The sequence below is a fragment of the Marmota flaviventris genome, chromosome X, assembly GCF_047511675.1.
Source record: "Marmota flaviventris isolate mMarFla1 chromosome X, mMarFla1.hap1, whole genome shotgun sequence".
Taxonomy (NCBI): domain Eukaryota; kingdom Metazoa; phylum Chordata; class Mammalia; order Rodentia; family Sciuridae; genus Marmota; species Marmota flaviventris.
The window spans coordinates 25,333,718-25,357,343 of record NC_092518.1 but is presented as its reverse complement, the minus strand read 5'-3'; the positions used below and the strand labels follow the sequence as shown (position 1 = coordinate 25,357,343).

Sequence of the window (23,626 nt, the reverse complement as noted above, 5' to 3'; positions counted from 1 at the left end):
ACAGTTGGCTGACACCATTGGAAGTTCTGCAGCTGAAATGACCTTTCAAACTTGCACTGATTTGAGCCAAATTGGCCACATCTTTATATCCTTACTTTGATCAGTCATCATTGAGTGAAGCCACAGCATGTGCTTGGAGGACACAGCTCTCTGCAGCTGTGAAAGTCTCTGAAGGGACTCACAGCTGAAGGATGTCTTTCTACCATCTAGGACAAGAGCATTTTCTTGCGGGGTCTCTAGATGGTCTATCCCCATGTCCTCCACAGCTTCTTTCTCCAAGAAATTCTGATATAATTGAGTTAGTGCATTAGGACTATTTTTAAAGTTCTCTGGATAATTCTAGTATACAGCACCCCTAGATATTATTTTAAAGAGTCAAGTCAAGTGCTGAGGGCTGTTTTTTGCTTGTTTCGGTTTTTGGGTTTTTTTTTTTTTGTTTGTTTGTTTGTTTGTTTGTTTTTTACTAATGTTTGCACTCTACTTTTTTAAAAAAGAAATTGTGCCTGGAGGAAGACTTTATATGCAGCAATCAATAAGTATTTGTAGGGTAGTTGGCTAAAATAATTATAATTACATTGAAAGGAAATTTACCCAGAAAAGTTAATTTAGAAGTAAAATATAATAGAAATCCAATAATATATTCATAAAATGAATTAACTTCAGGAATTAAGTTATTTTCAAGGTGATAATCAACTAACAATTCAAATAATGTGTGCTTTTCTATTAAAGAAGAAGCTGGAAGATCTGAGCACTGAGTGGGAAGCAGTAAACCATTTACTTCAAGAGCTGAGGGCAAAATATCCTGACCTTGTTCCTGGACTGACCCCTATTGGAGCCTGTAAGTATACTACATCCCATTCTCTTTTGCTTTACCTGTTTGCTAAATGTAGTGATCCCTGAGTGAAAGGGAAAATTATTTTCCAATTCTGCAGATAGGGATAAATCTTGGTGTTATATGCTATGCAAAAGGTCTTAGAGTAGGTTCTTTGGAAAATGACTGTGATTCGAAGTATTATATGGCAAAGGTTTATTGAGAAGCATTCTTTGAAGATAAAACTATAGAGGAGGACAGGAAGGAATGGGAAAGGCTGAAACGTGATGTGGTTTTAACAGAAACTCAGATTATTCAGGAGCCCTAAATCTAGGCTGGCTTTGGAGAGCTGCACTGAATTGCAAGGAGAGGTCTCACCTTTGTATTCCTGATCCAGCCACAGCCATTACCTCTGGGATACCTTCTGTAAGCAGTGGAGAACTTGGAAAAGCACTTTTCTGAGGCTGGAAGAAATTCCTAGACAGAAAAATGATAAACAACCAGTATTCCTATCTATCATCCAAGAATGGATGTTTTTCAATCAAGGTGAAGCACCAGAATATCCACTAATGCTAAATCCACAAGAATTCCATTTCAATGAATTCTGTATCATTTAGACAATGTCTTTTGAGTATGACTAAAAAAATCACAAAAACCCACATAGGCCTGTTAAAATCTTTCTGTTCCATTTGAAACTAACCTCTTTTGGGGATAGGGAGAACTGGGGATTTAACCCAATGGCATTTTAGCACTGAGCCACATCCTTAGCCATTTTTTTTAGTTTTTATTTTGAGACCAGGTATTTTTGAGTTACTAGGGCTTGCAATGAACTTGTAATCCTCCATCCTCAGCCTCCCCAGCCACTGGTATTAGAGGCTTGTGCCACCACACCTGGCTAAAACCAATTTTAAAAGCTCTTCCATTTTTGTTTAAAAAAAAAAGAAAGAAAAAGAAAAACTTTAAGCTATGACTACCACAAGCCAACTTCTGAGAGGAAATTTCTTCATTTACCTAGAGCTTCTGTTTTTCCTGCAAATTTTGAGTTTATTTCACTTCTTATTCAGATGTTAATAGAAAGTATACATAAAATCTCAAAGCAATCTCAGTGCTGGCTTTGATTCTCAGGGAAGAAGTCAGAAAACTTATTTGCTGTATAAATTCTATAGTGAGGCAGAACTAAAAACATGTTTGGGTGTTTTGTTGTTGTTTTGCCTTGTTTACTTTCCAAAGATCAAATAGTTGAAGTATAAAAGCATGGTTACTGGTTCTTTAGGTAAAGTTGATTTTTATTTTATATCAAGTAAAAATATACAAAACTGAAAGGATCACATCAAGGGTGGCATAGTCATAATTCAATAGAAGGCATAAATAGTGGTTGTATTAAAAGAGGCCATACAAACTGGGGACAGCATATCTCATGTGCCCCCTGGGGTTTCTGAGCAGTCATCAGAGGTTCATTTAATGACATTGGAGACTTGAAAAAGGTGTACAAGCATTATGTTTTTTCACCAACATGGGATGCTAAAATTTCTATATCAAGTTTATATTTAACTAATTATGTGAGGTTTATTCCTTTTTATGAGCTGTAATTTTTGGTTCTCTCACATATGCATAGTTTGTCCCTATATAATCATTTATTAGTGTTTGTTTTCTAGTTGTCTCTGGTACATTTGGCTTCAGACTCTGTAATTCTGTGAAGATATTGTGTTCAGTGACTTTTTGATCAGTTTGTTGAATCCTAAATTTAGGGGTTTATGCCTTCCTTTAAGGCACTGTACACATGGTAGCAAGGTTCAAAAGCCAGAGCACCAAAATCTTTTTAACATGTAATATCCTTAAATGTAATGCTGATGTTTGTAATGGAAAATACCAAGCTCCAGTTTTGATTTCCAGCAACATGAGTATTTCATTAACTCCAGCATTTAATAGAGTAACTTCTACGTATTGGGCATCAGACTAAAGCACCTCAGGTCTACTGAGTCACAATCTGCCTTTTCATAGAGTCTCCAGGTAATTTGTGTGCACTCTAAATTTGAGAAACAGTTATACAGAACAAGGAATCAGGTTATGAGGTAAAGGGAACTGGGATGAGGGCATGATTGTCTGAAGTGTGGTCAGGTGAACTATTGCATTAAGAGAACATTTGAGAGTATCACAAAGGTTATGTAAGTGAAGCAGTGAGCCATATGTACATCTGCAGAAAAGATTTCAGGTGGAGAGAGAACATCTAGAGCAAAGGCATTAAAGTAGTAGCAAGATGAAGGAATATCAAGGAGACCAATGATACCAGCAGAGAGTAAGGTAAACAGTCATGAAAGCAGTAAGAGTGTCTTTCGGGGATCCTTTACTACCTCTTCCCCTCCACCCAGTGAAGACCCCCCATCCCAGTGGCTCCTTGCTTTCCCACCACTTGCTCTATGTTGCTGCCAGTAGGGAGATTATGGGTGTACTCTCAGTCCCAAGCTATTGTTGATAGCTGGTGGTGTTGTAGCCAGAGCTGAAAAACAACAACAAAAAAATTATTAAAAAAAGGAATTTTCTCAAAAGCAGAGGCAAAATGACACAGAGCTGGGCATAAAGTCAAAATGTTAAACACACAAATGTTGAATGAAAAGAATCAACAGGGAGTCAGAGCCAGAGCTGCTTTATTCAAATAAGACTTTTTTTCTTCCATGTGGTGGTTTAAACATTAGAATTAAGAATTGTTTGTATTCCTGACTTTGTGATACTTACAAAGTTAATCTGAAATAAATACAATATAAAAATCTAATTTGTAATATAATTTTGATATATGATGATTATTTCATGTACTATATTACAATACAATAGAATTTATAATTCATCATAATGCCTTTCCATTGTGCTCCTACTATTGCATGCATAACTTCTTGTACATTTATATCTTTCTTCTCAAAAATAATTTCAAGGTACCTATGGCTATACACAACTTTTTAAGTGGTAAGCAGCCCAAGGTTTGGAAGGGAAATAGCTAGATTAAGGACATACAGCTGGAAATAAAAAGAATCAGGATTCCAATTCAAGTGTATCTAGCTCCAAAGCCAGTGTTTTGTTTTGTTTTATTGCTGTGCCTTGTACTATCTCTCTGTCCAAGAGCCTAATGGAAATTCTAGATAGAGAGGCAGGTAGCCTGTAGTTAATCTAATTTAACTCACTCTTGGATGTATGGGAAGTAAAAGTGATATGTGGTTTTGTTTTTTCTACATAAAGAGTAGAAGAAATCAGTTTAGTCTGAATTTCTTAGAAGCATAGAACTCTGAACTTGGAGTAATCATTGAAGTTATCATCCAGTTGAATATTTTTCTTTTGTATGTGTGGACACTGAGACCCAATGTGACTTTTGAAAAACACTAAAGCAAACTCCCTTGTGACTATTTACCTAAAGTATGTAATGTGATGCAGCAGTTCTGCTTGAGCTGTATAAATTGTTTAAATTTGCAGGATAATGAGCATGCTGGAAACAAACTTCTGCAATTTTTGTCCCTTGGATACTTGGGTGTAGCAATTATCTATTGTTGCATAAAAGCACCCCAAAACTCAATGACTTAGAATTATTTGTTGCTCATAATTCTGTAGATCTGCAATTTTTTTTTTCTGTGATTAGTTGGATAGTTAATCTGATTGCCTTGATTGATGTTATCTATGTGAATGCCATTATCTGGCAACTGAACAGGATCTAGATGGTCTTCTGAAGTACTCCTACTCAGGTATCTGACAACTCTTGGGTAGAGAACCTCAGTCCTTCACAAAGCCTCTCATCCTCCAGTAGGCTAGACTAGGGATTTGTTATATGATGTTCTCAGGGCAGCCTTCCAAGAGAAGGATGGTGGAAGACCTCTTGATGTTTATACTTTGAAATTTATACATTATTTCTGCTACATTTCATTGGTCAAAGCAAGGTCAGCCCGGATTCCAGGGGATGTGAAATTACTTCATTTCATGAAGGTAGAATTGTAGTGTCACATTGAAAAGGGCATGCAGGCACTACTAGGACAGGAGGCTTTATGGTAGTTCTCTTTATACACAAACCACTACATTGGGGGAAGGAGTGAAAAGTGGACATAGAAATGTTGGTCTGTGTCCAATACTCTGTCAGTGGTTTTCAAATTTTACCATCCATTAAAACCACCCATTTCTGATTAAAGCAAGATTGTTAGGCTTCAAGCCCAGAGTTTCTGATTCAGTAGATCTGGGGTAAAATTTGCACCTCTAAAAAGTTCCCATGTGATGTTGATGCTGCTCATACAGGGACTACATTTTGAAAACTAGCACCATGGGTCTATGACGGGTGGGGAAGAAGGAGATCATCTCTACTGCTGTGTGCAACTAAATGGGATTCCAGTGGGATTGAGTACTATGAATGTCATAGGGAACCACTTGTTATTTCAGCACCTTCAATCCCTGCCTCCCCCTGCCAAGAGTTTTGTAATGTAGAAGTTCAAGGTGGTGGATAGCAAATGAACTAGGCAGTATTTGCCCAGCCAAGAACTGTGGGAAGATAGGCATACTTATATGAAGTTTCTCTAGATAAGCTAATAAACATTTAGCTAGTCAGGACTTTGCATGGGTCTGAAGGCCTGCATGACAGATGGAGGCAGAGAGCCAACAAATCTGGTTGTAAATGTCAGTGTGAATCCTTTCTTATCCACAAGCTGCTGGGCCTGAGAACACTCATGTTCTATAGAGCCCCATTTAGCATTTTTTAACAAAATTGCATATAGAACATTTGTAATGTGGATATTCCAAATCAGGATATTGATTCAAATGTCTTAGAGTAATAACTATGAAAGTAAATTGCCATTTGTATAGAGATATACAGAAATGCCAGTTAATAGAAGATTCTAGTTGATTAAATGCTGGTAAAATCATGTCTTCCTGTAATTAATTTTGTCAAGAGAGCAAGTCTCAAAGGTAAATACAGAACGATAGCATTAGAGGTCATGAATCCTACTTTCTAATCTCAGTTGTGCTGTGAACTAGATAAGAGATCAACATACTTTTTCTGTAAAGGGTCAAATGCTAAATACTTTAAGCTTTACAGGTCACACAATCAACTCTGTATTGTGGACTAAAACTAACCATACCATAGATAATACACAAATAAAAGGACAGTGACCCTATTCCAATAATACTTTATATACAAACCAGGGTAGGTAGGTCAGATTTGGCCTTTAGAGCCCTAACCAAATTCCCTTAGCACTTAGCCTTCCAGAAAACCTAATGCTTCTAGCAACAAGTACCTGTAAACTGCTTTCTCTGGACAGAGAAAAAGGTTACCTACCTTATAGAGCAGGTTGGAAATAGTAGGGAAGGAATAGCAATTGACCACCAATGGAGGAGAGTTGGTGGATAAATATCCCAAACTTCTTTCCTCCCTTGAGTAGGAAACCTCTGAGGTGTGAAGTTTCACACCAGAAGTCTCCAGTGACCTTGACTACAGTTGCCTGGAGTAATAATTTGCTTATTTACATGTCCTCTGTAAGGTTTTGGCCTATTCTATTAATTTTCCTCCTTCTCTGCTATGACTTTCTGAGACCACCTCTCAGTTAAATTTCTGAAATGTGTCTCAAGGTCTACTCCTTCTCAAGGGGAATGTAAATTAAAACAACAGGTATTGGAATCAGTGTCACAATTATACATCTTAAATGAGTTTTATAGTGATTCCCATTTTACAGATGAGAAAATTGAGAATCAAAAAGGTTAAATGATTGGTCCAATTTTTCAAAGCAATTAAGCAGAGTGGATATTCAAAGCAAAGTCTCTGTGTTTGCAAAGCTCATATACTATAATCAGTGCTCTGTGTCTCAGACAGTGATTTATTTATCTTCATTTGAATTTGAAGGCTATATTTAAATTAAATATCAAATACATAGAAGTTAGTTTTACATTTATTATTTGAACTCTACTTACCAGAGTTGAACAACGCATTCCAATGCCATTTCAAAATTATTTTAAATACCTAGACAATTTAAGAAAAGCATGAGGTTAATTGCAGCTTAGATGCAGTCTTGGCATACTACTATTTATTTGTTTGGCTTTAATTGTGAGAAAACACTTATTTTGAAAATAGCCTTTATTCTTCTGCAATGATCATAAAAGAAGAAATTTGTCAATTAGTTCTCACATTCGTATTCCCTTCTTGCACAGAGATCCCTCTCAAACACCTAGGAAGAGGTGGTACCACTCAATTTTAGACCATTTACAAGCTATTTTGAGGCCTTTCCAACTCTTGGCATTAATACCTAATTAATTAAAAAAAACATATTTGTATGCATCAGTGAGATGAAGGTGTGGGAAGTATAATGATCTGTGTCACCCTGTACAAAGAGAAATAACCATAGTAATCCCTGCCTGTGAGGCCTCAGTATTGCTCCCATTTATCAGAAAGGAATCTCTCTCTTTAGGCAGTGGGGGAAGGGGGTTCCTGGTTTAAAGCCAGTATCATCAACAATGTTCCGTGGTTAGTAGGAAAGACACAATAATGGCATCATTGCTAATATACCAGATAGTGATAGACTGTGAAAGCTCCAGATTTTGCATGTGAATTTCTCATTTTGTGATGATTGAGTTCCCTTTATTCTCCCTTTCTTAACCTTTACGCAGTTTTATTGCTTGGCTACTAGTTCCGGTTAGAGCTTTGGGGTCTGAACTGGCAAAGAAAGAGAAGAAGCTCTAATCCATCATTTCTAATGCTTGTTGGAAGCATTCCTGGAAGTTGGGGGCCGGGGGGAGGAGACTACCACCAATAACTAAATAAAGTATTCTGATCAGTAGAGTTTTTCAATTCCCCATGTCTTCCATTTTCACAGAAATAAATTGTTGATTACAGTAAAATTACCTTAACCCTCTTAATGCTATGTAGCTTCCACCTAGAAAGGACCTTTGCTTAAAAATCACTATGTATGATAATATCAAATGTCATATTTTTAGGGAAAATTGGAACTGCTTCAACATGTTCATGAGAATAGGTGTTCTACAGCTCAGAGCAGAAGGTTTCAGCATTTATTCCTAATGTTTCCCGAAAGTTCACTGAAGAGTTTTAAAATTGAATATAACTTTACCTTCAAAGAAAGAAGATTCCAAAAGGAAATTGTAGCAGTTTTACACTTAAATTGTATATTTTAAGATTGTAGTCTGAAAGGCATTTAAGAGGTCATTCATTCTTCCCCACTATCTCTGGTAAAAGCTCCCTTTCTCTCTCTCAGAAGCAATCTTCAGAAGGCTATCCGCCTACTCTCTCCTTAATGAAGAGCAGGTAGAGTTCCACCACTGCTGTTATACTCGACTTTTAACTGCCTAATCCAAATTTCAGTTACTGTCTAAATTTATGTTTTTCAGTAAGAATAGAACATTTCTGCTGACTGTTCATGTAGACAATGTTCATTCATTCTTTAAAGTCTGTTATTTAATCTTCCTTTAAACTTTCATTTTCTAGCATAAATCAGACGAGTCCTCTTGGCCTGTCAATAGAAAAGCTCTTTTTCAAATGTTAAAAAAAAAATCAGGCCCCCCCTCCACCCTCCCAATTTTGTTTTTTATATTGTTTTCCTAATGTAGGCTTCAGTATTGGACTTTGTTCTATGATTATAGTCTCTACTCATAACTTAGTTACATTATTAAGTCTATAGTATAGATTCGTTTCCTATATTTATATTCTACTCCCATGTATATCCAGTTTTTATTCAAAGACCTGCACATAGTAAGCATTCAAGTAACATATTTTGACCAAATGAACATGTACATTTATTTTAGAATTGGATCAAATAAGTCAACCTTCCCATATAATTATAATATCAGGGGAATTAAGTGAATATATGCTTTTCTACCTGTTAGGTGGCAGAATCTGAATCTAGGTATCATATTTAGGTAAAATTGATAATAGCACTAACTCTGCCAGTGCCTAAATTACAACATAGACATCCATAGAGAAAAGGAAAGATAGTATCTTCAAATACCGCTTTTGTAATAATTATCATACCCTCCCCTCAAAAAATCTGGAAAGCAGTATGGAGATTCCTGGGAAAGCTGGGAATGGAACCACCATTTGACCCAGCTATTGCCCTTCTTGGACTTTTCCCTGAAGACCTTAAAAGAGCGTACTACAGGGATACTGCTACATCGATGTTCATAGCAGCACAATTCACAATTGCTAGACTGTGGAACCAACCCAGATGCCCTTCAATAGATGAATGGATAAAAAAAAAATGTGGCATTTATACACCATGGAGTATTACGCAGCACTAAAAAATGACAAAATCATAGAATTTGCAGGGAAATGGATGGCACTAGAGCAGATTATGCTTAGTGAAGCTAGCCAATCCCTAAAAAACAAATACCAAATGTCTTCTTTGATATAATGAGAGCAACTAAGAACAGAGCAGGGAGGAAGAGCAAGAAGAAAAGATTAACATTAAACAGATACATGAGGTGGGATGGAAAGGGAGAGAAAAGGGAAATTGCATGGTAATGGAGGGAGACCCTCATTGTTATACAAAATTACATATAAGAGGTTGTGAGGGGAATGGGAAAATAAACAAGGAGAGATATGAATTACAGTGGATGGGGTAGAGAGAGAAGATGGGAGGGGAGGGAGGGGGGATGGTAGAGGATAGGAAAGGTAGCAGAATACAACAGTTACTAATAGGGCATTATGTAAAAATGTGGATGTGTAACCGATGTGATTCTGCAATCTGTATTTGGGGTAAAATTGGGAGTTCATAACCAACTTGAATCTAATGTATGAAATTTGATATGTCAAGAGCTTTATAATGTTTTGAACAACCAATAAAAAAAATTGTAAAAAAAAAATCATTGTTTTGAAAATTTACAAGGAGGAACTAAATAACACACCACTATAAATGTAGGAGACAATGTTGAAATAAAACAAATTAGCCAATCTCTACTGTCACCTTTGTTTCTCTGGATCATTCTTTATTGTCAGAAAATTTTATGGATCAAAAATATAAATAAACTTTCTGTAATATTCAATATGGATTATAAGTTGAGAAGGTAATTTTCCTTCTCATATTGAAATGAGTGAGTCATTTGCTTGATTATTAACATATTTTTACCCTATGAAAAGCATTTTTGCTTTGTTTAGTAAGCATGATCAAAAAAGAAGTTTTATTACTTTCTTGCTGATTCCTACTTGTCTAGGTAAAATGTGCCTTTCTCTTTTGAACCTGTACTCTGTTTTAAAAATAAGGACATAACTCAGAACTGAATTGTGCACTTTGATTTGAGATTTTTTTCAAGGTCAGGACCCAGTTTCACAAGAAATTTTATTTTTTCTAATATAGCTGACATCCACTCCCACCAGCTGAAAGACAAACTTGTCTAATAAAGCTTTCAGATTCAATTTGCTGTCTACATACAGCTTGAGGAATCTCTGGAGGTCACTCACAGCATGTGCTGCAACCCCAACAGGGAGAAGTAATGAAAAGATTCTGGTTAAAAAGCTGACACTACCCCTTCCAACATCCTTGAATGTGAATATAATAAGCAAGTTTATAGACACAAATCTCTGATTCTGGGGATTTCCATCTTGATCTCTGACTCCAAGGAACATTTGAATGCATGGATTTGTATCTATTATCTGGATGAATAAATGCTTCATATTGAGCATATTGAAGAAATTGTGCTTTAACAACAAAGGTCTAATGTAAATCAGGCAAAACAACATTGTCACTTCATGTTTAAATCAATTAGACTGTCTCTAAGGTTTCACAGTCTGGGTCTATTTCAGTAATACATAGGCATATCTTAGCTGTTTTCAAAAATAATACCTGCTTTCATTTCAGTTGTTCCCCCAGCTTTTGCATTGACCCAAACATATCTAATATTTATCTTAGAGATAACATGAGTTAATGCCTTTGCTCTATAGCAGGCATTTTGCTAAGTATTCTATGTGCATTGTTTTGTTTATTCTTACAACCCCTTACAAGATAGGTGCCACATTATTTTTATTATTTTTTTTTTACCATAGGAGGAAACTAGAGAGAGCCTAGAGACAATTGTTATCCCTAAGATACTCAGATACTAAGTGAGCACAGCATGGCCCTGAATGCATCTCTTTCTAAAGTTTGTGCCTGTGTTTGCCCTTTATGTTAAACATACTGGGTTTTTGTCACACACTCTATGAACACAAACTCCATACATTATTGAATTATTTATTCCATATTGTTCATAATTTTGAGCATATTTTTAAAATAAAATTCACCAACAGTACTGTCTCCTCATCCTCCTCTCTCTCATGACATTCAAATCTTACACTAAAGCTATATCGGTGGAATTAGGTCTTACATATACTCTTGAAGTTTCCTCAGAGCTGTGGAAGTGATTTCAGTAAAAAGAAATACGTAGTTTCTTTTATTTCTTTCCTTTTTTTCCTTCCTTCCCTGCAAGATAAGAGGCTATTGGGATGGGAAAAGACTTTGAGATGATAGGCCTGATTCTCCCACATTGTTGTTATTTAGCTTTATTTATTCTCCCAGTTTTATATCTGTCAGTCCAAGGTCAAACAGCCAGTACCACAGCAGAATTATTTAAAAAAATAGAACTGGAAAAGACTAAAAGATACCACAGTCTATTGTCCTGATGTAATTCAAAATCAATTAAAGAAATATATTTAAACAGCACTTGATTCAATCTCTTCTTAAAGACCTGCACAACCCCTTTGGTAAATTCTTTTGTGTTCAGACCTGATTTTCTGAAGTATTCCCTAGTGTTTTCTTTGTTCAGTAGCTGTGGTGAATAAGTGAACCACATTGTCTACTACAGCATGAAATCATAGAAATGGATGTTGGCTGGGACTTCATCGAGTCAAGCATATAAACCATCTCTTCTGGAAAGCCTGTCCTTTAGCCCTCAAGGGCAGATATTCCTCCCAAACATCCTCATACTTCCCTTTGCCTCCCATCTCAAATTTCAGCCAGCCAGTGGCCCTCCCCAGTTTTATACTTCACATGGTAGGCTTTCTAGTATTTCACTTGATGAAGTGATTGTGTGCTTAAAAGATACAAAAAAAAAAAAAAAAAAAGAAAAACTATGGGTCCAGGTGATACTGAAATTTCTGTGAATAAAGGAGAGCAAAGTTAACAGCAGTGTTGGAACTCATCAGAAATGGCTATTGCTGACCTTTCAACTAACCTGCATCCTGCCTAAGCATGGATTAGAATTTATTTCTCCTATCTGGATAAACCTGAAGCATTTTAGTAAAAGCCATTGTGAACCGAGGCAGCAGATGCAAGTGGATTAAGATGAATGCATGAACAGACCTGATGGGGCAGACAAAATGAGGTTAGTAGTAAGCCATGCTAAGAGAGTGCATACTGAAGGAATACATTGGACATGGCAGAATAGTTAAATGAATAAGAAGGTTGATCAGACTTCTACACTGAATATCAACTAAGAGAAGTTATTACTATAGTTAGAAAGCCAGAAATTGAGAAAAAACAAAGCACTAAAATCTTTATGATCATAAATAATAAAATTCTTTACATGTGCATATCATCTATTTTTGATCTCAAAAATACCCCTGAAGAATGAAGATTACCATTTTACTGCAGTTGAAGAAACTAAATAAGAGGAGTACTGAGGTAGAAGTTTTCTCTTATTTCTAGCCCATTTTTCTTTTAACTACAGTAGTGAGAATAGAAATTTATTTATCAAATTGGAGCACATTTTGATTAAAGGATGTCTTTTGAAGACTGTAAGTTGTAATTTGAAACAAATAAAAAAATCCTTATTTATAGAGTAATTTATTTAATTCACTGTTTCAGCAAGTGATATAGCTTAATAATGTAAATCACTTCAAAGAACTTTTAGATCAGAAATTTGCAGTCCAACTAAGAGGAGGAAGAGTTTATTTGGAGCTGAAGGTTTCAGAGGTGTCAGTCAATAATTGGCTTATTCTATTGCTCTGGGCCCAATTGAGGCAGAACATCATGGTGGAGAAAAACTGCTAAGCTCATGGTAACCAGGAAGCAGAGAAAGAAGGAAAGTGAGCTGACAGGGACAGAATATAAACCTCAAAAGCACAGCCCTAGAGACCACCTCTTCCAGCCACACCCTACCTGCCTACAGTAATCACTTAATACAGTAGACCTTTAAAATATTAATCCATCAAATGAATTAACCCACTGTTTAGGTTACAGCTCTCATAATATATTTCATCTCTGATCATTGCTACAGTATCTCCTGAGCTTTGGGGAGACAACTCATATTCAAACCATAACAGGTCATATGACAGATTTGGCCCCTGGCTTTATATAAATACTTGCTGATGGATTCATATTATCTAGTAGAAGGAATATAACTTGTTGAATATATTTCTCTAAGTTTTTTTTATTTTGTTTCACTGATTTTTAAAAGATTTCTCCTATTGAGAAAAATATTCCTGACAGTGTTTTTAATTCTTACTCAGAAACAAGAATATTATTTATCTAGCTTAGAATAGAAATTTTTAAATCTCCTCATGGTAAGAAGGAAGACATGGCTCACCTCTTGGTACAATTCTTAAGAGTGTTCTAGTACTTGCAAAATGATAAATAGTAATTATATAAATGGATTTAAGCAAAAACATTTGTCCTCACTTTGGAGAACATTTTTCTTTCTCAACAGCAAAAATACAAGAAAAGGGATAGCAAACTTTAGCTTTTCTTACACTTATGGAAACAAGTCTCATATATTTAATTATTGAAAAAACATGTTATTATACCTACATAGACGTAATTGTTTCTATATCATGTGGAGTTTAATTATTGCTCATACTTCCAAAAATGAGAATGTTGTACATCACATCTGAGCTTTCTTTGAACTTTGTTAACACACTTCCACAAAGGTGGAACAATTTCCCTCAGTAGCATCATAGATAAGCAGAAAAGAGCTATGATAATACCACTTCAACTGAGTAAGACTAAATTATGAACTAGTAGGAAAGAGACAAAAGTATGTGGTTAAAAGCAGCAGATGTTATATTGGTGAGATGAGTAGTTATTTCCAATACACTCCTTTTCTTAATGGTGAAGTTCCTTCTTCATCTTGGTGTTATTGTATCTGTCTGCTTAATTTGACAGTATGCTAATAGGAAAATATCTTTTGAAACTTAGTGTCCCTTTTTGTATTGGATGCTAGAGATACAATGTTGATCAAGATAAAGATGATTCCTTGACTCACAAAAAGTAAAAAATTAAGTAACTATGTGTGACAAATACTAGCATAAAAACACTATAAAAGAACCAGGATAATTCAACTCACCCAATCTGGAGTGGTGTAATGGAGGGATGTCAATGAAAGCTTTCTGGAAAATGAGACTTTGAAGAAGAGATTTGAAGGGTAAGTAGGTGTTCCTTGACAAACAAGTAGGAGGAGAGTATTCAAGGCAGAAAAAAACAGCACCAGTAAATGTTGGAGATAAAAAGGAACCTGGTAATTCCTAAATTATATCAGTATAGCTGAAGCATTGAGTTGACATCATGAGTGGGTGAGGAAAGATGTATCATGGAGGAGGATCTGGATAAGGCTGAAAATGCAGGTATGTTCTTAGATTGCTTCTTAATTCATGTTAGAGAGATCAATCACATTCTGTTTAAGGGGAAACTGAGAGCCATTGAAGTATTTTAAAGAGGTGCAATGACTATATTTGTATTTTAGAGGGATGATGTAGCTAAAGAATAGAGAAGGGACTAGATAGGAGGTATAGTGACGGCTGTTACAGCAATTCATTTGGGAGACAATGATGACTTAAACGAGTGGAGAAAGGGAATGGAAACAAAGTGCACAGATTCAAGAGACTCTTAACATAGAAACAATAGGACCTGGTAACTGACTAAGCACAGAGGGGAGAGAAATCAATAACTCAAATAAAATACTCAGATTCCTAGCTTGACGAACTAGGTGGATGGTAGTGGAAATTACTAAAATATGAACTATTATGGGATTCAGAGGGGCCATGAGTTCAATTTTAGACACACTTGTTTTTAAATGTTTACAAGACTATAAGTAGACTTAGTGAAGAAAAGTTTAGACTAAGAATATGGATGTCACAGTTATCAGCATATATGATAAAACATCAATGAATTTTTACCAGTGTGATCAACTGGCAAATGTATACAGAATGTGAAGAGAAGAGGGCTTAGGCCAGAACCCTGATGAATCCCTACATGTAACAACCAGAGAAAAGCGAACCAAGAGAGACCAGGAAGGAATAGCCATATTTAGAAGTAGAAAACCAGTACAGGAATGAAGCTAGACTTTCAAGAAGTTTCTTTCTACATAAGTGTAGAGAGGATGGAGGGATTAGCGAATAAAAGTCTTCCATAGTTGTTTTTCCAGGAAGATGGTATGAAAGTGTATTGGAGCAATGGAATTAATAATACCTATAAAATATAGTCAGAGGATGAGGGTGTAGCTCAGAGATCGAGCTCTTGCCAACATGTGTTAGGCCCTAGGTTCCATTCCCAGGATTACACACACACACACACACACACACACACACACACAGAGAGAGAGAGAGAGAGAGAGAGAGAGAATAGCCAATAACAGCTGAAGTAATGAACCATAGCATCTAAATTGGAGAGAGCAATAGGTATAAAGAAGGAGAATATTTATCTTTAGGAACACAGAGGAGATTGTGTTATTGGGGCATAAGAGCTAGTTTTGGAAATACCTTATTTCTTAATTCAGGTGGTATTCCATTTTTCTTTTTTGAGAACAGTGAGAAGACAGTGGGGCATTTTAAATGGAGTCCTACCATCGAGGTTTTATTTTGAAAGGATCACACAGCTACAATATGTAGGAGAGAAGGAATGTAGGTTTGTATTACCATATTATTTAACATAAAAGTCTTGAGAGTGTTGAGAGTGAACTAGGGAACTACCAATCACATGGACACATTATAATGATTCTTTAAACTTGTGTATGTGTTCTATGTAATCATCTATAGGTAAGGGAAATCTCACTGTGAAAGAAAAATATTCTTCCATAACATTATCATCACAATTGTAACAGATGCTTGTGATGCCTGCATTCGCATGCTCTTGACCAACCTCTGGTTTTGACTGTATCTACAGTGGGCAGTCTTACATGCATTCAGATTTGTTTTGTAGCTAACAGCATCCCATGTCAGGGGAATGACTCCTATATTTCACTTGATACTTGATATCTGAAGGATTTCTCTGACATCTCTGGAATGCAGAAGTTTTGTGAGCTAACCCAGCCTGAAAGTAGTGGTAAGTGAGCATTGAACCAATGGCAACAGGAGCCCTTGAAATATTTTTAACTGGGATTATTTTAGGAAGGCAACTGAGGGAAGCATTTTCTACACTTATTGGGAATATAGAAAGGTTCTGTCAAAATCCAGCCTCCATTTTCCATAGTAGCAACCTTAATAATGCACATTTGATTAGAGTTTCTTCCTTCTCTGTGTCTTTTGGTCATTTATTCTTGCCTCCTGGAAATCAGTTCCCCCCAAAAAAATACCTATGTTCAAGTCTTTGTCCAGGATCTTCAGAGGACCTAATAACAAAGATGGGAAAAATGAAAGGGACCAAGAAAGGAGACATCCATAATATGAAAACATTACCTGACATAATTGCATATGTAATTGCCTAGCCCGCAGTTCCACTTAGATCTTCTGTCATCAAATGCCTGAATCTTTTCTGTTAATAACTCCCTTTTTTCAGTTCTTGTAGCATCACTCATCTAGTAACCAAACCTCTGGTGTCATTCTTGACACTCTCTCAACCTCATTCTTCCTGGGCATCCATCATTATTAAGCTCAGTTAATTTTTTCCCTCCTAAATATTTTTGAGACATAGCAGAGAGATGTAGGTTCTTTTTCTCATGGATCCAAAGAATGAGACTTATACACAGTGGAGGTTAGAGTAAAGTGACATTTTCTTTCTTTATTTAGACAAAGAAGTGCAGCCCCCACAAGGGAAGGGTCTCAAATGAGTAGCCACTGAGTTGCTGTTGTCTAGGAATTTATGTGGAGTTGTTGGAAGTGACCTTTAAAGCTATCACTTTTTATAACTAGTAACTTTTGAGGAGGGTAATTTCTTTATTCAATCAGAGTTAAACACTTGGTGATTACATGCCCCCACCCCATCCAATCATGATGTTGATCATGTGCTGTTCACATGCTTGACAATGTTCTGTGTGGCCCATCAGATACTTCCTACACAGAATTGTTACAACTGTGGTCCCCACCCTGACTGCCTATTGTTTCTAGCTCTTACTCTCACTTTTTGATTCAGTGTCCTTCTCTAGATTTATCCTACATACCTCTGACCAGTTTCTCATCATCCCTTTTCTGAACTGATGCAATAGCTTTATATTAGGATGACCATAGTCATGGTTTGCCAGGTCTAAACCAAGACATGGTGTATGTCTATTATGTCTATGTGATTGGTAGTTCCCTCTTTCATTCTTAACATTATCTAGGTTTTTATGTCAGATAATACAGTAATACCAAGATAAACCAATCTTATTCCTTCTCTCCTATTCATTGTAGCTGTATAATCCCTTCAAACTATGACATTGATGGTAGAGGGCTGGGGTTGTGGCTCAGCAGTAGGGTGCTTGCCTAGCACATGTGAGGCTTTGGGTTTGATCCTCAGCACCACATAAAAATGAATAAATAAAATAAAGGTATTGTGTCCAACTACAACTAAAAAATAAATATCTGAAAAAGTGATGGTAGAACTCTGTTTAAATACGCCATTGCCTTCTCATTGTTCTCAAAATAATTTTTCTTAAAAAATGTGATAGTTTGAAGGACCTTGTTTGATATGACCCTTTCCATTTTATCACCCTTCTACCAGATACCATGATATTACTTGTACCAGATACTACTTGATCCCTTGTTTCCACAATATTCTACTTTCTAGTTTTGTTGTGTTTTGTTTGTGTAAGTGCCTGCTCTATCTTACTACAAAGGATTGCATACACTAGTCCCTCTGCTTGAAAAATTATGCACTTGTTTTTCATACTGGATATCTACTCACTTTTCAGAGAAGACAAATATCATTCTCTGGGAAGACACTCCTAACCTCCTACATAAGATTAGTGTAAACAGAATTACTTGTACTTTTCTTCCAAAACACACAGTAAGTTGTATATTTATTTGCGAGAACATTTGAACTTATATTGTCCCCCCCACTTGATTGTGAAGCTTCTGAAAATATACTGCCAAATCCCCCCCAGCTTTATTGAGTTATAATTGACAAATAAAAATTATGTATATATTTAAGGTATAAAATGTGATTTTTATACATGTGTACATTGTGAAAAGATTACTATGACCAAAGTAATTTTCACATTGATCACAGCTAATAGTTACCAATGTATGTTTAAGAGTGTAAGTACACTTCCTATATATTCTCTTAGCAAATTTCAGGTATATAGTATAGTGATATTAACTATAATCACCATCCTATACATTAAATCCTGAGAACTTACCCATTTTATAAGTAAAAGTTTGTACCCATTGACCAGCATCTCCCTATTCTGCTTTTTACTGAATCACCATTACCTGGGAATGAATTAAGGAAGTCAGAAATATAAACCTAGGTGTTGCCCAGTATTAGGTTTCTGAAATTACACAGAATAGTTAGATAGGACTTTGTTTAGAGAGGGACCCTTTGAGCCAGGGATTAGTCTTCCAGAAACAAGAGTGTCAAAGGGGAGTGATATGAGTAGTGATAGAGAGGAGGTATGTAAAGAAATAGAAACAAAGATGTAATAAATTGCTTTCTTATTCCAGAGAAAAAAACTAGCTAGAGGAGCTAAAAAAACAAAAACAAAAACAAAAACAAACAAACAAACAAACAAAAAAAAAACAGAAAAAAGAATTAAACGTCTTGACCAAGGGCTGAACCAATAGTCTTGGCAGATTTTCAATATCTGTCTAGCATATTTTGCTAATAAGCTATTTTGGCCAATAGCATTCCTACCTTTCCAATACCTGATTAGCATAGATATTGATCAGTGTGCCTACCCAGTAGCTTTATAAGCCTATAGATTAGTATACTTAAGTGCAACCTTTTTTACCTTAAAAGTCTTTACCAAGCATTCATAATGAACTCATGTTCATTATGAGAGACCCTAGCCTAACTTACAACTCTTACTCTTAACTTTTTACCTGATTTTATTTTTCTTTATTGCTATTACCATTCTCTAAAATGATTTGAAACATGTAGTTGTTTCCCTTCTCTTCCTTATCACAATGTAAACTTCAAGAGGCCACTAACCATGTCATGTGTACCATTTATTCCTAGTATCTATAATGCAAGACCAAGTAGGCTCCAAGAAGGTATATTGTAAAATGATTCTCACTTCAGTAATGGATGTTTGTACTGAATGATGCTTCTACCTTTTTTAGTTCACTCCATATGGAATTTGTATCATTTTGTCAATTTTACGTTTTATAATCTGATTATTTATACTCTCATCTTTGCTGCATATCTGTTTACATATTTTCCTCAGCTTTCTTTTCCTTACACTTTCCCCCCAATATCCTCTCTACTACAAATTATACTCAGAATAAGATTGGAGTCACTTTTCATTGATGTTGATGTAAGTACTGTGAATGATAATTCCATGTGGTGAACTTTGAACCTCCTTCTGGTTCATTGTTTACTTTGAAAAAAATATTCATCTTCTTCCTGAATCCACTGGTAAATTTATACTCACACAAAAAGACAAAATCTGTAGAACAGAAACTGTCTTGAGTATCAGAAGTATTGGTTTTATCTTGATTTCTAGACTCAAAAACATAATAGAAATTTTTGAAGTATTTTTATTGTTAAACCCAATTTTTAAACATTTTGTACTTTGTCAGAACCATGAAGTGCTTTCCAGTGTATTATTTTTAATATGTCCACCTGTAAGAGAAGAACAAAAATGTTTGAGAATAAAAATATGGCAGTAGTAGAAAAATTCATTTAAAGCCTTTCTTTGGAAGTGGCCATATCACCCCTGGTCTTCATCTCTTTTCACTAAAGAGTCTTTGTTTCCTTGAAACAAATTGGTCACTTCCAATTCTTCTCACAGAAAAGTCTTTTCGTTTCTTTATATTTCATTGCAACATGTGCCTTGTCTCCTTTGATTTGTTCTTAGTTCTCATTTTTTACTTCCTTTGTAATTTTGTATCTCACAAAGGATCTGCCACTCCAAAACCTTTAATATATTTGTCTACCAGCATTTATGTTCTTGTCACATGTACTCTTAATAAATCCACTGATTTTTTCAAAGTTTCTATGCTATCTTCCTTACTTTGTAGTTTGTTGAGTTTAAATCAGTTCATTCCATTTTCTATGCACATTTTACCTAGCAGTAATGTAAAGGGCTTTTTGAAATGGCTTCAGACCTTGAATATTAATTTAAGACACAATTTGTTGGGCAAATTTTCATTAGTTGTTATGTGCTTTGCCATAGTTCTGCAATCTTAACTCTCAGAGCCTTTGGCCTTAACCAAGCATCACTCATCTTCCTAGTTAAACTCTAATATCTTAGTTTCTAAGATTACATGTTCTCTTGTTTTATTTTGTTTCACTTATTCTATTTTCAATTAATTCTTTTGTAAATTACTATCATCCCCACCTAGTTACCCTTTGTCCTCAGCCCTTTAAACATTAGAATCACTCAGAACTTAACTGATCTCATCTGCATCTCTGTATGTCCAGCATCCTGGCTGTGTGGTTGTTGTCTATGCTGTACTTATTATTAAATTTCATTCACTTTTTATTGTGATAACAATATCTTAAATCATTTGAATACCAGTTTACTGTATTAGAGAATCTAAGGTCAAGACTAAACTATGTCAATGATTAGATCAGACTTTTTTATTCAAATTCAGACTCAAATTCTACCTACCAATCAACTGACAAATAAATATACCACAAATATTTCTAACTCAGCATACCCAAAATTGATATTATCATTATTTTGAAAAATCTACTCCTCTTCCTAAATTCCTTATTTTGGTAAAATACTGTCTATCAAATTAGTCAAACTAATTGGATGCTCATTATGGCAAATTCTTTACTCTTTATTATTAAGCCCCATAAATAATTACCAATCCTAGGGCTGGGTATGTGGCTCAAGCGGTAGCATGCTCGCCTGGCATGTGCAGGGCACTGGGTTCAATCCTCAGCACCACATAAAAAAATAAAATAAAGATGTTGTGTCCACCGAAAACTGAAAAATGAATATTAAAAATTCTCTCTCTCTCTCAAAAAAATAATTGCCAATTCTATCAATCTCATAAACCAAATAACACTATAATTTCTCATTTAGGACCATCATTTTGTTTTTTTATTCATCCAGGTATCATCTTCAACAAAGTTTCCCCATTGGTTTCTCTCTATATATAAACCTAATCCTATCTTGCATACTGAAAACATACTTTTTAACATGCTAATCATGTTACATTAATAAAAGTTTATAGTCATTACCTTTCTTCTCTAGGATAAAAAAACTAAAATCCTTATCTTAGGACACAAAATCTTTCAGTTGAGGTTGTTTTCTATATTCCCCACCTCTCTATTGTTAAACCAAATAGTGCTAAACTACTTGTGGCTCCCCAGTCACCATCTGCTGCCTTTATACTTTAACATATACTGTTCCCTCTGCTAGAAGCACATTTGTCACCATTGACTCTTTGATAAATTCATCCTTAAAGTCTCAAGTCAAAATATTCATGTGAGCACTTTCCTTTCCTATCTAGATCCCACAGGGAAATGCAAGTATTTCTCTTCCCATACTACTGTCTTACCATTTACCTCTATTTCAGCAAGAATCCTAATGTTTTACTGAAATTTATTGTTGGCATATATGTCTTCCACTACTAGAACAGAAATATATTAACTGCAAGATTTTTTTTCTTTATTTTCATAACCCTGGTGACACATTTAATAGTTAAAATGCTTTTGGGTGTAAGAAATAGAATACATGATCAAAGTACCTTCAACAATAAAGTTGAACTTTAAGTCACATGACTTAAAGTTCAGAGGTGAAAGCAGGCTCCTGATGAAGTACAAACAGAGTTCTGAATCTTGATTTTCTTTGTTCTGATTTTCCTTCTGTATAGTTTTGACCTCCTTACTAGTTGCCCTGCAGGTTCCAAGATGACTGCAACAAATGGGACAACATGGTTTCTTGTTACAATGAGAGAGAACTTCTTAACTCAAAGATAGATTAAGGGAATTTTTTTTCTCAGTCAAATCAGGCTATATGTCTGCTACTATGATAATGGTATATGTAATTGTTTGGATATGGTTTTTCCCCTATATTTCGTGGGTTGGAAACTTAGTCTTCAACATGACATATTGAAAGATAGCAGGACCTATAAGAGGTAAGGCCTACAGGGATGTAATTGGGTCACAATTGCCCTTGTGAAGGGATTAATGCTGAGCTCAAAGTGAGTTATGTCTAGCAAGAGCAGATTTGTTTCCTTTAAAGAAGATTGTTATAGAAAGATCAGGGGCTGGGGTTGTGGCTCAGCAGCAGAGCACTTGCCTCTCACGTGTGAGACCCTGGGCTCAATCCTCAGCACCACATAAAAATAAATAAACAAAATCAAGATATTTTAAAAAAGAAAGAACAAATCCAGCCCCTCCCCACTCTCTTGCTTCCTCTCTTGCCATGTAAGTTCTTCATCACATATCATCCCACCATGTAATGTTATCTACAATGAGGCTTTCACCAGAAGCTAAGCTGGTGCCATGTTTTGTGACCTCCAAAACTGAGATAAATAAACCTCTTTTGTTTATGAAGTACTCAAAGTCAGGTATGCTGTTATAGCAATAGACAAAATGGACAATGTATATTATACATTAGTATTATCTGTTAGTCTTATGTATTTGTATGTATATATAGGAAAAATTGGTGTGTGTGTGTGTGTGTGTGTGTGTGCGTGTGTGTATATTCCTGCTGCACTATAGATATTCAGACAATGACCATAAACTGGTTGACAAACTTTAGGTTCCTGAATGAAAGTAAAAAGAATGAGGTTATTTGAATTGCCTTAAAATCTGAATTTTACATAAATCTAAATCTACCTCTAAAACTGAGGCTGGAGTCCATTGAAACTTGAAGAGAATTGGGATTCTCATAGGAAGTAAATTGCATAATGGGTATAAGGTTATCTGAGAATGAATGCTGTTTAAGTGATCAACAATATTTATTCCAATGGCATAATGTTGATCCCAATGAGACTCAGTTAATATTTGTTCAAGGGACCTATAACAGTCTTCCCTGCAATTTATTTGTAAGCTAGTAAACAAGGAAAATATTTTATAGGACCTAATAATATACCAGTTAACTATTCATATTGGAAAGTTCTTCCTAGAGTTAATGTATTTTCTTCCTTTGAACTTTCATTTAATCATATTTTGGTCTAGATTTGGATGCTATCAGGAGCCTGTAGCCATTGTTTTTTTTAACAATTGGATTACTAGCATTAATTGGAATGTATAAAGCTCAGCTTTAAAAAAAGGGAAATAACCCATCATAATATGATATTGTCAAGGAAAATGATACTTTCATGCTGCTATTCTGCTTTTTGGTGTATTATCAGTTTCTCTAGGCCTAATAAAAAGGGATTATCTCAGCATCCTATAAGTTTAATTTGAAAAACAAGAAACCATGAATAATGGAAATGATTTCAAAATATCTTCACTCCTATCTAAAATATGAAACAGCTAAATAAGAGGTTCTTAATAATTTAATCAGTGAAGCATAACTGGAGGATTTAGAGAAAGCTCCTAAACTATTAAAAGATTCTTCAGCTGCTGC

The 23,626-nt window shown here is 35.4% G+C and overlaps 1 protein-coding gene across 7 annotated transcripts in view; it reads left to right on the top strand.

Moving 5' to 3' along the window:
- The window catches only part of Dmd (dystrophin), a 2,062,171-nt gene that overhangs the window by 1,350,112 nt on the left and 688,433 nt on the right, over positions 1-23,626 (top strand). For 6 of the 7 annotated variants that reach the window (XM_071606751.1, XM_071606753.1, XM_071606750.1 and 3 more), the window contains one exon: positions 730-838. In XM_071606751.1, the coding sequence (XP_071462852.1) occupies positions 730-838 (109 nt within the window). The remainder of the gene's footprint in view (positions 1-729; positions 839-23,626) is intronic. The other variant, XM_071606749.1, reaches the window with a different exon arrangement.